The sequence below is a fragment of the Gigantopelta aegis genome, chromosome 4 (genome assembly GCF_016097555.1).
Source record: "Gigantopelta aegis isolate Gae_Host chromosome 4, Gae_host_genome, whole genome shotgun sequence".
NCBI lineage: Eukaryota > Metazoa > Mollusca > Gastropoda > Neomphalida > Peltospiridae > Gigantopelta > Gigantopelta aegis.
Window position 1 is genome coordinate 41401884 of NC_054702.1, and position 14494 is coordinate 41416377.

A 14494-nucleotide genomic window follows, 5' to 3' on the forward strand; every position below is an offset into this window, starting at 1 on the left:
CCTAGTTTTTAAATACTAACGCATATGTTTCACCTAGACCCTAGTTTCAACCCGTAAATGGGGACACTAAGTGTGGTTAATTTACAAACCTGTAACACATTTCGATACAACAAAGTGAAACAAGAGTCTGTGACGTTGAAATACCCTTAAAATGGACTAAAACACGATTCCATGATCGTTACTTGTCAGACGCACGTGCGTTTTTAAAAATATGAAAAATTAATTTTGTGATATTTGAAACACCAGGATGATCCGAAACACTTCGGTTGTACAGGAATGGATAATCTGAACAATAAAATATAAGCAATGTTTGATTTCAGTGATCATAAACGGCTCTAAATATATGCTTTTGTGTTTAAAAACTAGGGTCTGTCCCTTTAATATACCCAATGATAAATTCAGAGAATAGATGTTGATCTGTGGTACAGTCAGGGCTTCTAGATTACGGTAGCCCCACTCCTATGGCTAGTGATATTCATTATTGGGCTAGTAAATAACTACTATTGCCATGTCCGATGGCTAGTGGATTTTTCTTTGTTAAATGTTGCAATTAACTCTTATTTTGTAAATATGAATATCCTGCCCCCACCCCAACCCCCAATTTTAGTGTTTTTAAGCTCTATCTCCCTCTTTATGAGACATATCTGATTATTACAATTATTTAGTAAAATTATATTAACTTAAATTAAAGTAGGGCTAGTGAATTTTTAAGTGTGGCTAGTAAATCTATCAAATCACTGATCCCATGACTAGTGGATTTTATAAATATTCTAGAAGCCCTGTACAGTACTCGCCTGGTGTGTGAAGGGTCACAAGATTGATCACCCTCATGGGACTAGGGTCTTTTCCCGTTCCAGCCAGTGCTCTATGAGTGTTACACGAAAGGGGTTGGTATGTAAGCTCCTGTCTATAAGAAAGTGCATTAAAAAAATTCCCTAATTTGATAGCCAGTACCCTCTCTGTCTGTATGTCTGTCTGTGTCTGTATATATGTTTGTCTGTCTGTCTGTCTGTCTGTCTCTGTCTCTGTATATATCTCTCCCTCTCCCTCTCCCTCCCTCTCTCTCTCTCTCTCTCTCTCTCTCTCTCTCTCTCTCTCTCTCTCTCTCTCTCTCTCTCGCTCTCTCTCTCTCTCTCTCTATTTATCTGTCGATCTCCCTCCCCCATCTCTCTCTGTCTGTATGTCTGTCTGTCTGTTTCTCTCTGTCTCTCTTAATCTCTCTCTCTCTCTCTCTCTCTCTCTCTCTCTCTCTCTCTCTCTCTCTCTCTCTCTCTCTCTCTCTCTCTCTCTCTCTCTCTCTCTCTCTCTTTCTCTCTCTCCCCAAAGTGTCAAAATAACCATGTTAGATACATTACTTTACAGTGTCAGTGGTCGAAACACTGCCATCCCGGCCAGTTTTACCGGTCAATATCACCACGGGTAGGAAGATTTCTTTGCCTGTCATCCCGTTGGACCGGCAAATATTTGACGTGTATATTCACACATTAGTTTGAGTCAAATCATGTTTGATCCGGCACGTTTTTATTTGGGCCTGCATCATTTGTGGCTTCTCACCCTGAATATTTAGCACGAATTTCAACTAATTTCGATCCCGTGAATGTGTTGAGGTATTTTTAAACAAATTAAAAACAAAACAATATTACGAAAACACTACAACGCTTAAAAACAGATGAGTGTATATTTGGTCCAAACAACACAGAATGAACTTAAATTTACATAACCACTCAGAAAGCCGGCCATCGTATACCCATTATTTAAATATCTTAAAATCAATATAAAAGATAACTTGCTTCTGATAAAAAAAAAAAAAAAAATGCATTACAGGCCTATCTGCATCTGCATATAAAACTAATCCAAATTTCTAAGTAAACAGACAAATGCGGTCAAAAAGTCATTTCAGGTAGTACTATCTTGATGGAGCCATGTTAGAGAATATTAAATAAAGACACGATGTTTCTTTGATTGACCAGACAAATGTAATCAAACAAAGGAAACAAAGCTTAAATATAAGTCACACGGGTCTTTGTAAAAGTTGAACGACTACCTGGCTATGAATAGTGATGATGGTTTCGTCTACACCACGTCATCTCCGAATTTCTTTGTCCATGAATACCGGCCTTGGTGGCGTAGTGGTTAAGCCATCGGACTACAGGATGGTAGGTACAAGGTTCGCAGCCCGGTACCGGCTCCGACCCTGAGCCAGTTCTTCAGGGCTTAATGGGTATGTGTAAGGCCACTACACCCTCTACTCTCTCACTAACCAACTAACAACTAATTCAGTGTCCTGAATAGACAGCCCAGATAGCTGACGTGTGTGCCCAGGACAGCGTGCTTGAACCTTAATTGGATATAAGCACGAAAATAAGTTGAAATGAATTTTGAAAAGACTTGAGACATTGGTGTCTAAGAGCTTATCGTGTTTGTTTGTTTTGTTTAACGACACCACTAGTGCACATTGATTTGTGAAATCATCGGCTATTGGATGGCTATTGGATGGTAATTTTGACATATAGTCTTAGGAAACCCGCTACATTTTTTTCATTAGTAGCAAGGCATCTTTTATATGCACCATCCCACAGATAGGATAGCACATACCACGGCCTTTGATGCACCAGTCGTGATGCAATGGCTGGAACGAGAAATAGCCCAGTGGTCCCACCGAAGGGAATCGATCCCACACCGAACGCACATCTGGATTGCGTTTTACCATTGGGCTACGTCCCGCCCCTCGAGTCTGGTGCAGTACTCGGTTTCGACACAATGATATGACGTCATTTAACTACGTAATGAGTATTACCTGTATTGTGGTAACTGTCAGAGTTTTGTTTCCAAACGGACTTCCATCGCCAAAGCCTTGTTTGTAAGTAAAGTTGATCCCAGTGTTGACATCCCACATTCCAACCTGAAAGAATGTAACAAACGTATTACGTCAAAAGAGTGAACGTTTCCCCTGTAATAAAACAGTCAGTGTCTTATCATTGGCATCAAAATGCATCCATTTATCATGCAAACATAAACACAATCAAAGACGTCTATGGTATTAAAGGGACATTCATGAGTTTGCTGCAATTTTTAACATGTTATCGACTAACAGAGAATTTTTGAAGACTGTAATTACATATCAAATATATTTTTCTGCATAAAATATTAGTGTCTGTATATTAAAAGTGTTTCTGATCGTTCTAATACTTGTACAAGGTTAAATTTAATTTTATTTCCTCAAAAAAAAGAGATTGTTTCGTACGTACGAAATTATTTGAAGACAAAATCCTGTTTGGGCTTCTTACAAATATTAAGACGAACAGAAACACATTGAATACACAGACACTGATATTCTAAACAAGAAAATATATTTAATATGCACGTTTAATCGTAGAAATATTTTATTAGTCGGAAACATCTTACAATGCAGCAAACTCAGGAATGTTCCTTTAATTATTGTTTAGACTAGGAAACAATCTAAACTATAAGCATTATTTAAAAGTGCCCCTGTGCGTGCTGTAGTGGTGTAACATTTTCTTTGAGAATGGCCAATACAGCACAAAATTGAAGTTTTGAGTAAAATTCAGTATCTATCTGTGATATTTGTGTTTTGCCACAGTTCTTTACACTGTTTTTGTTTAAATCTTGAATTTTTATATTGATGTTGATCATCACTTTATTTATTTGCATTACCATAGTTTGACACCCAATAGCCGATGTATTTTTCGTGCTGGGGTGTTGTTAAACATTCATTCATTCATATTTAAAAGTGATATCACTGAAATTAAAAATAAGGATCAACAACGATCGTTCTCTTTTTACAGATTGCAGTGGCGGATCCGTAAAATCCATTCACGGGGGCCCCAATGGCATGTGGTCAAACATTCCGAAGTAATTCCTCGATACTCCAACGTCAGAAAAAAGAAGAAGAAAAAAGACGACAAATTTAGGGGTGCGGGCCCCTGGGTACCCGCCCCCCCCCCCCCCCCCTTAGATCCTCCACTGGATTGTACTTATATTGTACGTACTGCACAAATCTACCCGTTTCAAAGTGCATAAATATAGGGGGTTGCGTTTGACTATATAAAAAAAAGCCAAAGCTATATTGCAATAATCATATTTAGTCATGTAACAATCCTTTAATTATAAAATCCGTGGGAAATAAAATACTATAAATCACCGAAATATAATAGTTTCACATTTGTTGGTTCAAAGATGTCTGCTTGGTTTCTTTTCTCTTTTTTTCTGCTTTTTGATATGCATGTATGTAGCCCGAAGATTGTCTTCTCTTTTTCGTTTTTCTTCTTCTTCTTTTTTAATTTTGTTTTACCTTTTTAAAAAATACAGTTTTTGTTTGTCTTTTGGGTGGTTTGAGGGTGTGCGTAGAAGATGTGTTTTTTTAGGAGGATGGTCTAATATGCTTATTACAAAATATCTGTCGTTCTTGGCCAAAACAAACTGAACTCCAGACCTTCAGACATTTTAATTTGATGGCGTGTTATTTGATGTGGAATATGAATGTGTCTGCAGTACATATTCAACAACCCTTCTAAGTCATTTACGTCTCAAGTTATAGCATTCTTTGTGTGTTGGGATACCAAAAAAAGACGAAATATGGATATGCAGCTTCGGGCTGACAATATTTTGTCAAATCTTAACATACATGATTTTATTTTATGGACAGATACATTCTGTGTTAATTTTTTATTTTTTTCATTGTGTTAGATGGAGTGACACGACTTGACAGCTGTGGTGGCAGTACTCATGACGAATGCCACCGGTGGGGCAGGATATGTTCACCTTTCAGGAACACCTGCCACCATCACTGTTTTCAGTGCGTGTCACCACAGCTGTATTTATTCCAATGAGCTCTGTCCTGTTATAGTTTTGATTTAGTAAATTAGTCTGGGAGTGGCAGTCCTCTTCTGATTAGTCCAGTAAATAATCTCGTCGTGAGTGGCTGTCCTCCTATAGACGAGGCACTAGATAGAGATTGGTGGAATCAGCCACCATTTTGCTAAATGTTCATTGGACTCTGCATTGTGTCACGGTCTTAATCGCGGATAACGGCTTTGTCGTTCAAATGTACGTAAATTGTTAATTCGTAAGGGGCGAGACGTAGCCCAGTGGTACAGCGCTCGCTCGATGCGCGGTCGATGTGGGATCGATCCCCGTCGGTGGGCCCATTGGGCTATTTCTCGTTCCAGCCAGTGCACCACATATATATTATTACATAAACGATACTTAATTGGCCAATCGTTAAAGAGACATTCCTGAGTTTGTTGCATTGTAAGATGTTTCCGACTAATAAAATATTTCTACGATTAAACTTACATATTAAATATATTTTCTTGTTTGGCATATCAGTGTCTGTATATTCAATGTGTTTCTGGTCGTCAAAATCGTTAAAAAGTCTTTGTTAATCGATAACATGTTTAAAAATGCAACAAACTCACGAATGTCCCTTTAAAGAGACTATACTCAGTGATACAGAGCTTGCCTGATGCGCGATCGATCTAAGATCTATCCCCGTCAGTGGCCCCATTGAGCTATTTCTCGTTCCAGCCAGTGCACCACGACTGGTATATCAAAGGCCGTGGTATGTACTATCCTGTCTGTGGGATGGTGCATATAAAAGATCCCTTGCTGCTAATCGAAAAGAGTAGCCCATGAAGTGGCGACAGCGGGTTTCCTCTCTCAATATCTGCGTGGTCCTTAACCATATGTCTGACGCCATATAACCGTAAATAAAATGTGTTGAGTGCGTCGTTAAATAAAACATTTCTTTCTTTCTTTCTTTATTCTGGCCTCACGTCAGCCACGTCGATATCGCGACAGCAGTGGCAGATCTCACCAAGTGATATCATGGACTCCCTTTTGATAGAATTACCAAGTAAAAAAATTGTTTTTAAAATGGAATTAGCAAAAATCCCTGCCTTTGTGAAGCAAGCTTAATGCCTTTTATGCATTAAAGTATCGCCTGGTGTCGTTAAAAAACAAGAAGGAAATAATCAATCGTTCGAGGACGTTAATCAGAATTCAAACAGAATGAAAAATACGAATTTAAAGATTTTTTTGTAGCCTCAATCTTCAATGCATTTTAAATGTTCGTTCCTGGGCCAGTGTATTTTGAAAACTATTATACACAAACTACTGGTGATTGTTCTTGAAGGAATAGATTTGTTGTTCTAAATCATTTCAAATTGCAATTTTTTTTTTTTTAAATCCTGAATTCTTCAAGTTCAAAGTGATCGTATTGCTACTGGTCATGGTTTGCTTTCCCGCAAAACCGACTATACCCTTAAAGAAATTAAAGTTAAAGTTTGTTTTGTTTAACGACATCACTAGAGCACATTGATTTATTAATCATCGGCTATTGGATGTCAAACATTTGGTAATTTTTATATATAGTCTTAGAGAGGAAACCTGCTTCATTTTTCCATGAGTAGCAAGGGATCTTTTATATGCACCATCCCACAGACAGGACAACAGATACCACGGCCTTTGATATACGAGTCGTGGAGCACTAGCTGTAACGAGAAATAACCCAATGGGTCCGCTGACGGGGATCGATCTCAAACCGACCGTGCTTCAAGCGAACACATTACCACTGGGCTACGCCCCTTCCTCCTTTAAAGAAATATTCTAATTTAGGGTTTCTGTCCATTTCGGTGATTCGTTGGACTGCTAATTTAGTTGTTAAATTCATACAACGATATCTAACATATTTTGGGAATCGATTTAAAAGGTTTATGACCAACTGCTTCGTCATTATAATTTAGACGACACATCCACACTGTCCACTGACACTAGCGACTACAGATGCCAAAGTATTAAAACGACGCACAAGTGCAGACATAAGCAACTTAGTTGGAATATATTCTGAACAGCACTGAAAACGCACCAGTGCTACAACCTAAGTTATTTTGAAATAAACAAACTAATGTTTGTGTGTTTGTTTAAACAGGATAAACTTTTATATTTACTGATGCGTTTTAGCGGTCTTCAGTATACGTTCTTAATCATTTTGTTTTGAAAATGACTCAACTTCAAATTAACTCAAATGTTGAGCTGACTATGTAAAAAAAAGAATATGTAGCACGTTTTAGATATACAAAACGTAATATTAAAAGGGAAATATTTACTGATGCGTTTTATCGGTCTTCAGTATACGTTCTTAATAATTTTAAAGCCATTTAGGATATGTCACACAGAACATTCGTGCCACTTATGATTCCGTTTAACTTACAACGCGTTGTTTAAAGACGCATTAACCTCACTTTCGTTTGTTAGATGAGTTTCCAAAACGTTCGTTGCGAGATAAATATTATTTCACGGCCAATCATGTAATATTCTTTGTATATAAGTGATATCACATAGTAAATCGGTTTTACTCCACCGGTTTCTTCCATCAGTGACAATACACGTACACTTTGATGTCTACTATGAATCTTTAATACTATTATAGTTAGGCAGCGAAATTTCAAACGTGTCCTTGAAAACAATTTTGATGACATGTTTTTGATGAGTACAATATGTTATTCATGCTAAAAATGTTGCGGTATCCTAGTGGAATAATCCTAACGTGGATTTCACTTTTCAAAATGGGATTTAAGGATATTGTGGAGCCCTAAACTGGATATATAGAATGTTTTTGTAAATTATATTATCACTGTCGCTCATACTTACAGCCTGGTTTCACACGTTTGTTGAAGGGACAGACACTAGTTTCAACTCGTGAAAATTAACACTAAGTTTAGTTAAAGGGACAGACACTAGTTTCAACTCGTGAAAATTAACACTAAGTTTAGTTAAAGGGACAGACCCTAGTTTCAACCCGTGAAAATTAACACTAAGTTTAGTTAATCTATAAACCTGTAACACATTTGGATAGAGTTACAATTGAGTGAAACATTAGTCTGTGACTTTGAAATGATGAAATACCCTCTAAAAATAGACTAAACCTCGACTCCGTAACTGTTACTTTTCAGACGTATGTGCGTTTGTAAAAATATGAGAAATGCATTCTGTGGTATTAAAAGCACCAGGATGACCAAAAACACTTCGAATGTACAGAAGTGGATAAACTAAACAATAAAATGTAAGTAAAGTATGATTTCAGTTATCAAAAACGTCTCTAATAGTAAAACATATGCCTTAGTGTTTAAACACTAGGGTATGTCCCTTTAAGCTAACCATTGAGGTTATAAGGGCAAAGTATACCCACCTTTTCCAGACCGGCTGTTTTCAGTTGAAGAATATTTAACGTGAAGTCGAACCTCCTACCCTGATGTAGATGAATGTTCCCCGTCAGTCCTGGCACGGAAACCTACAACAGTAAATAATCATAAACAACATAATCAAAAAAAACAACAACAACAACAACAACAATAATAATAACAATAGCAATAGGAATATCACAAAAGATATATTATCATCATCTTCATCATCATCATCATCATCACCAACATCATCATCACCATCAACATCATCATCATCATTATCATCAACAACAACATGATGATGATGATCATCATCATAAAATTCATCATTATAAACAGTCAAGTATTTTAACAATTTTAAAATTATGAATTTTCTCGAGGAAAATAAATATTAGGCCTATGTCATAAATAAAATTAAGTATTATATTAATTATATAACGTTTGTTTATCATCTCTTTTTATGGTGATGGTGATAACGATGGTGATGGCGATGATGATGACGATGATGATGACGATGACTACGATGTAAATGCTGATGCCCATCCTGATAATGATGTCATAATAATGATGATGTTGATCACGATCAGCTACCCTGTTGTTGTGTTTTCAGATAAGCACGCACGTAGTTCGCTCGATGCGCGGTCGGTGTGGGATCGATCCCCATCGGTGGACCCATTGGGCTATTTCTCGTCCCAGCCAGTGCACCACGACTGGTATATCAAAGACCGTGGTATGTACTACCCTATCTGTGGGATGGTGCATATAAAAGATCGCTTGCTGCTAACTGGAAAGAGTAGCCGATGAAATGGCGACAGCGGGTTTCCTCTCTCAATATCTGTGTTGTCCTTAACCATATGTCTGACGCTATATAACCGTAAATAAAATGTGTTGAATGCGTCATTAAATAAAACATTTCTTTCTTTCTAGTTTCCATTTCTACGTGCAGAGATATGTGCACATTTCTTTGTTATGCCACAGAGATAACCAAAAGGTTTTAAATCGCAGAAGAAACATAATTGAACAGTCAAAGGTCAATAATATCTAATCATTTCTGATTATTCTTTTTCTCGACTATTTTTCTTTTTTTCCTTTTTCTTTTTCTTATTTCGTTAATTCGCCGGAACCATTCGGTTAACAGTATCGTCACGTAGCTTTGGTATTATACGCATTTCAGCAAAAGAAAAGTAGATCATTAACAAACTGTCGACTGAAAATAGATGGCAAATTTTTTAACCCTTTAGTAAATAGCTTTGTAATTGAAACATCGAATGCTGTTCGATTACCATTTTGGGCTTCAGTTAGAACATGCTAGGAAATGGACTTCCGAGGATTATCCAGGTTTCGCGGTCTGTGCTTTTTAATAACTACTAGTATTTCAATCACGTTGTCCAAAAACAGTAATACTGTAGCAATTAGAACAAGTCGAAGAATCACACGCTCCATAAGACCGGAATTTGCCATACATCTTGTATTGAAATCTGATGTATTTCTACTCAGAGAGACAACTTTAAAGACGGGATCGCAAGGCAAGTAACCTATGAAATGGCTCAACGAAATATTGTCTGGATATAATATAATATTATATAATATTATATATATATATAACATTTAATTTGTTCCGAAGGGTAGATATGCTTTCTTCACCTAAGAAAGAAAGAAAGAAATGTTTTATTATACGACGCACTCAACACATTTTATTTACGGTTATATGGCATCAGACGTATGATTAAGGACCACACAAAGTTTGAGAGGAAACCCGCTGTCGCCACTACATGGGCTACTCTTTCCGATTAGCAGCAAGTGATCTTTTATTTGCGCTTCCCGCAGGCAGGATAGCACAAACCATGGCCTTTGTTGAACCAGTTATGGATCACTGGTCGGTGCAAGTGGTTTACACCTACCCACTGAGCCTTGCGGAGTACTCACTCAGGGTTTGAAGTCGGTATCTGGATTAAAAATCCCATGCCTCGACTGGGATCCGAACCCAGTACCTACCAGCCTGTAGACCGATGGCCTAACCACGATGCCACCGAGGCCGGTTTCAGAATTATTATGTTTTATTCATATTTTTAACTAACACTAGCAGTTTAAAGTTAAAGCTTAGAGAACATTGATTAATTATCGATTATTATTGATTATTATCGGCTATTGGATGTCAAACATTTGGTAAAATTTTCTGACTCGTAGTCATTAGAGTAAAGCCGCTACAGTTTTCCTAATGCAGCAAGAGATCTTTTATATGCACTTTCCCACAGACAGGAAAGCACATACCATGACATTTGACCAGTTGTGGTGCACTGGTTGGAACGAGAAAAAACCCCCAATCAATTGAATGGATCCATCGAGGTGGTTCGATCCTGCGACGCAAGTACCTCAAGCGAGCACTCAGCCGACTGAGCTAAATCCCGCCCCCTGGCAGTTTAAATGCTTGTAAAACGGATTATGGTAGCGAGCGTTAATAGATGAGTAACGCACACATAATGTATATTTTAAAGAGGCTGCCCTGATGATACAGCCACAGTAAAAAAAAAAATTCAACTAACAAAGCATTTTGGGCGACTAAATATACATATTACATATCGACAACGTCCCTAACTGCGTTATACTTCCAACTCCGTTCAGTTTGTATTCTCGTGCACGGTTCGCGCAATCAACATCCGATTTGTTGTCGTCTGCTTGTCGTTCATTTGTGAGGGGTTTTTTTTTCACGGTTCGTGAACATTTCCATTAACAATAAAGTTCAGACAAATAATTAATCTAAATACAAAACTTTACAAATCCCTAAAGCCATTTTTATTTACTAAGTCGTTTGTGTTTATTCCTTAAAATTGCCGATGCCAGGTCCACTTGACTCGTAGAAATTGGGTTACAATGGTAGAAGATTAATTAACATTTGGTGCCAGATCAACATGGACAGTCCCTTTAACTCACGAAGTTCACAGGACTGTCATTTCGAGGAGCCAAACGTAGCACAGTGGTAAAGCGCCCGCTTGATGCGCTGTCGGTCTAGTTCGACCCTCTGTCCTGGACAGACAGCCCAGATAGCTAATGTATGTGCCCAGGACAGCGTGCTGGAACCTTAATTGGATATAAGCATGAAAATAAGTTGAAATGAATAAATCAAGTTAACACAGATTGTATATTTAGAGAATATTCTGCCTATTTCTGTCCTTTTTACTCATTAGAAAGAAAGAAAGAAATGTTTTATTTAACGACGCACTCAACACATTTTATTTACGGTTATATGGCGTGAGACATATGGTTAAGGACCACACAGAGTTTGAGAGGAAACCCGCTGTCGCCACTACATGGGCTACTCTTCCGATTAGCAGCAAGGGATCTTTTATTTGCGCTTCCCACAGGCAGGATAGCACAAACCATGGCCTTTGTTGAACCAGTTATGGATTACTGGTCGGTGCAAGTGGTTTACACCTACTCATTGAGCATTGCGGAGTACTCACTCAGGGTTTGGAGTCGGTATCTCGATTAAAAATCCCATGCCTCGACTGGGATCCGAACCCAGTACCTACCAGCCTGTAGACCGATGGCCTACCACGACGCCACCGAGGCCGGTTTTTTACTCATTAGGTTCAATTTTTGGTGGCGCTTTCATAACTGCTTGCTGGGGCAGGACGTCTAGGATAGATCCCTGTCGGTGGGCCTATTGTGCTATTTCTCGATCCAGCCAGTGCACCGCGTCTGGTATACAAAGACCGTGGTATGTGCTCTCCTGTCTGTGGGATGGTGCATATAAAAGATCCCTTGCTATTAATGGAAAAATGTAGCGGGTTTCCTCTCTATGACTGTGTCAAAATTACCAAATGTTTGACATCGAATAGCCGATAATTAAGAAATCACTGTGCTCTAGAGGTGTAGTTAAACTAAACAAACTGTAATTGTTTTGTAATTTCGGAAGTCAGCTATTTCGCGATCATGTATTTAAATCTGTACAAGTCAACACGTCCTGTCCTGGACGGAGAAGCCCATGACAGGTTTGGGGATATATATAGCGAATATTTTGCCTATTCTGTGACTCAGTGCTTCTTTTTTTTGGGGTCTTTTCCCAAGAAATTTATGTTCCTGTCAAAAACAGCATCCCGTATTACTGTCACTAATCTTACATCTTATTCCTCCACAACATAATTATCTTCGTGAAACTTTAAGAATAGTTTCCCCTGGTCTTTTTTTGTGTGTGATACCGACCTGGTCTAAAATTGCTTCAATTCTTTGACTATTATGCCGTCTAACGTTCTCTGAATGGACCTAGCAAAACGTATTTCAGTTTACAATAAGCGAGGGGATTAGATTTCCATGCATTCCCGTCGTGATGAAAATTTGAATAATTATTGCCTTCTAACCAGCGTTGCATCTTTCCTCCTGTGCCCCTAAGCTAGGGTCTCCTATTAATGATGGTCACCTCTCGCCCTAGGGTACCCGTGGTCGCAATAAGTATGTCATTAGGTTGTCGTGATCCTTACTCAGTCAGGAGCTTTATTATGTTGGTGTCAGAGACACTGACACCCAGTCGTTTGCATTATCGAATCAGGAAGCAATAGCTTAGGAAGTTCTTGATACAGTCATTCCGCTTTCTACGCCATTTTCACGTGGTGTATGAAAGACGATGCCCATAACATTAATAATTAGTTTTTAAAACACCGATGCATTTATGCATTGCGGATATCATCAATTATAACATAAATCTGAATATGATTTGTCTGTTCAGAAATTCAATTTCAAAGGAACCGATCCACGGTATTATAATTTAAAAAATTGTAAACAGAGCCACACTTCTGAACTAGGCATTGTGTAAACAATCAAAACGGATTTCAAGGAAAGAGATATATTCACGATATGAATAATGCGCAATTCAACGTAATGGAAAGAAAACTCCCAGGTACATTTTATTGCGCTGGGTGAAATGTTTGGGCAACATGAGAGCCACATCATGTTTCTGTATCTTAGTAAAATGGCGAGGTAGTAAATGGAATTTGATATTCATGGCTATATTCATATCTGATATATTTAGCCGAAGAAGGTGGCAATGACCTAGTCATGTAACAAGGTTTATGTTAGTCATTGACCAGTGCGTGTTGAAACGTCTTTGTTAGCCGGCAACGCCTTAACAATGGCAACAAACTTAGGACAGTCCCTTTAAGGCCAAACAAAATAGCGTCGATTTTGACCCTCGCGCGTCAACATTTGATTATTATTATTTTAATTTCCCGCGGTAAGACGTCGATTTTAGCCGGACTTTTCTTGCTAGTAACATAAAACCGCATTTGGAGCCAAAATAGTCTCCATATGCTGACTTGGACTAGTAGCTTTCTTTAATTTCTCTCTAAAACAGGTCCTTTTGTTCTGACCGAATAGCATGGCTTGTTTTAATTAGGGTATCAAGGCAAGGGAGTGGTCACGATGTCCATTGAGGATGGATGTGACGGAACATGCTCTTATCTTTTCACCTGTGGCGATGTTAATTGTTTTAGAGGGCCGTGTGCGGCTGGGTTACGAAATAACCCCGCGCGACGGTGGTCGAGCTGTTCCCAATACACACCCAGACCAGTTGTGGAGGCCATGTGGCCAGTGGTTACGTAATACCTCCGCGAGTTCTGTTTTACGACCTTGTATTCCTAGCGGAATGGCGACAGTAAGTCTGGTCATCTAAGAAAATATGCCGTCTTGGTCTCTGTGGAAATATCCCATGATAGGGGGAGTACCGCGATGTGCCCCCAGGCGATATTCCGATTTTTGTAATAAATAGCTAGGATTTTAGATTTATCGGGGAGAATCATTGGACGGCTCCCGGGGAACGTTAGTCCGACTGGACTTGGTAAATATATATTTCTGCTCTGTTGTATAGCCTTGATGTGATTGATGTGACTTTAAATATTTTAATACTGTATTATACCAATATTATTTAGACAGTGTTTCCGGTAATCTGACGAAGTAAATTGTAGGCTTCCCTGTTCTAAAATTATTAAAGCTTAGCCGGTCATCCTAGAACACCTAAGTAAACTGTAGGTTATTGTCTTTATTGTGATAGGTACCAGTATTAATTCTGAATTACAAGGTTACTGAATGAGTAGTTAAGGGTTAATTAAAAATTAACCAGTTAGGAATAGAGTTGTAATTCCTTTATTAATTAAGTTCCCCTGGCAGCGTTTATCAATTATCACACGTGTGTGTGTTGTATCACGGTGAAGTGATTAGAATATTGTGTAAACTAGACATCTAGTGACTAACTAATTAAGTGATTAGTTCTGGGTTGTTATTATTTTGTTGCTGTTAAT

At 38.3% G+C, this 14494-nt stretch overlaps 1 protein-coding gene and 1 long non-coding RNA gene across 2 annotated transcripts in view; one reads left to right on the forward strand and one right to left on the reverse strand.

The window, feature by feature from the left end:
* LOC121370563 (glutamate receptor ionotropic, kainate 2-like) overlaps window positions 1-14494 on the reverse strand; it is a 186810-nt gene that overhangs the window by 33073 nt on the left and 139243 nt on the right. Inside the window, exons 8-9 of the mRNA XM_041495871.1 lie at window positions 8210-8311; window positions 2798-2902 (exon numbers count right to left, since the gene is read on the reverse strand). Coding sequence (XP_041351805.1) covers window positions 2798-2902; window positions 8210-8311 — 207 coding nt within the window. The remainder of the gene's footprint in view (window positions 1-2797; window positions 2903-8209; window positions 8312-14494) is intronic.
* On the forward strand, window positions 2759-4163 carry LOC121370564. Its single transcript, XR_005957698.1, has 2 exons — window positions 2759-2860; window positions 3807-4163. It is a non-coding gene; the product is annotated as an uncharacterized LOC121370564 (long non-coding RNA).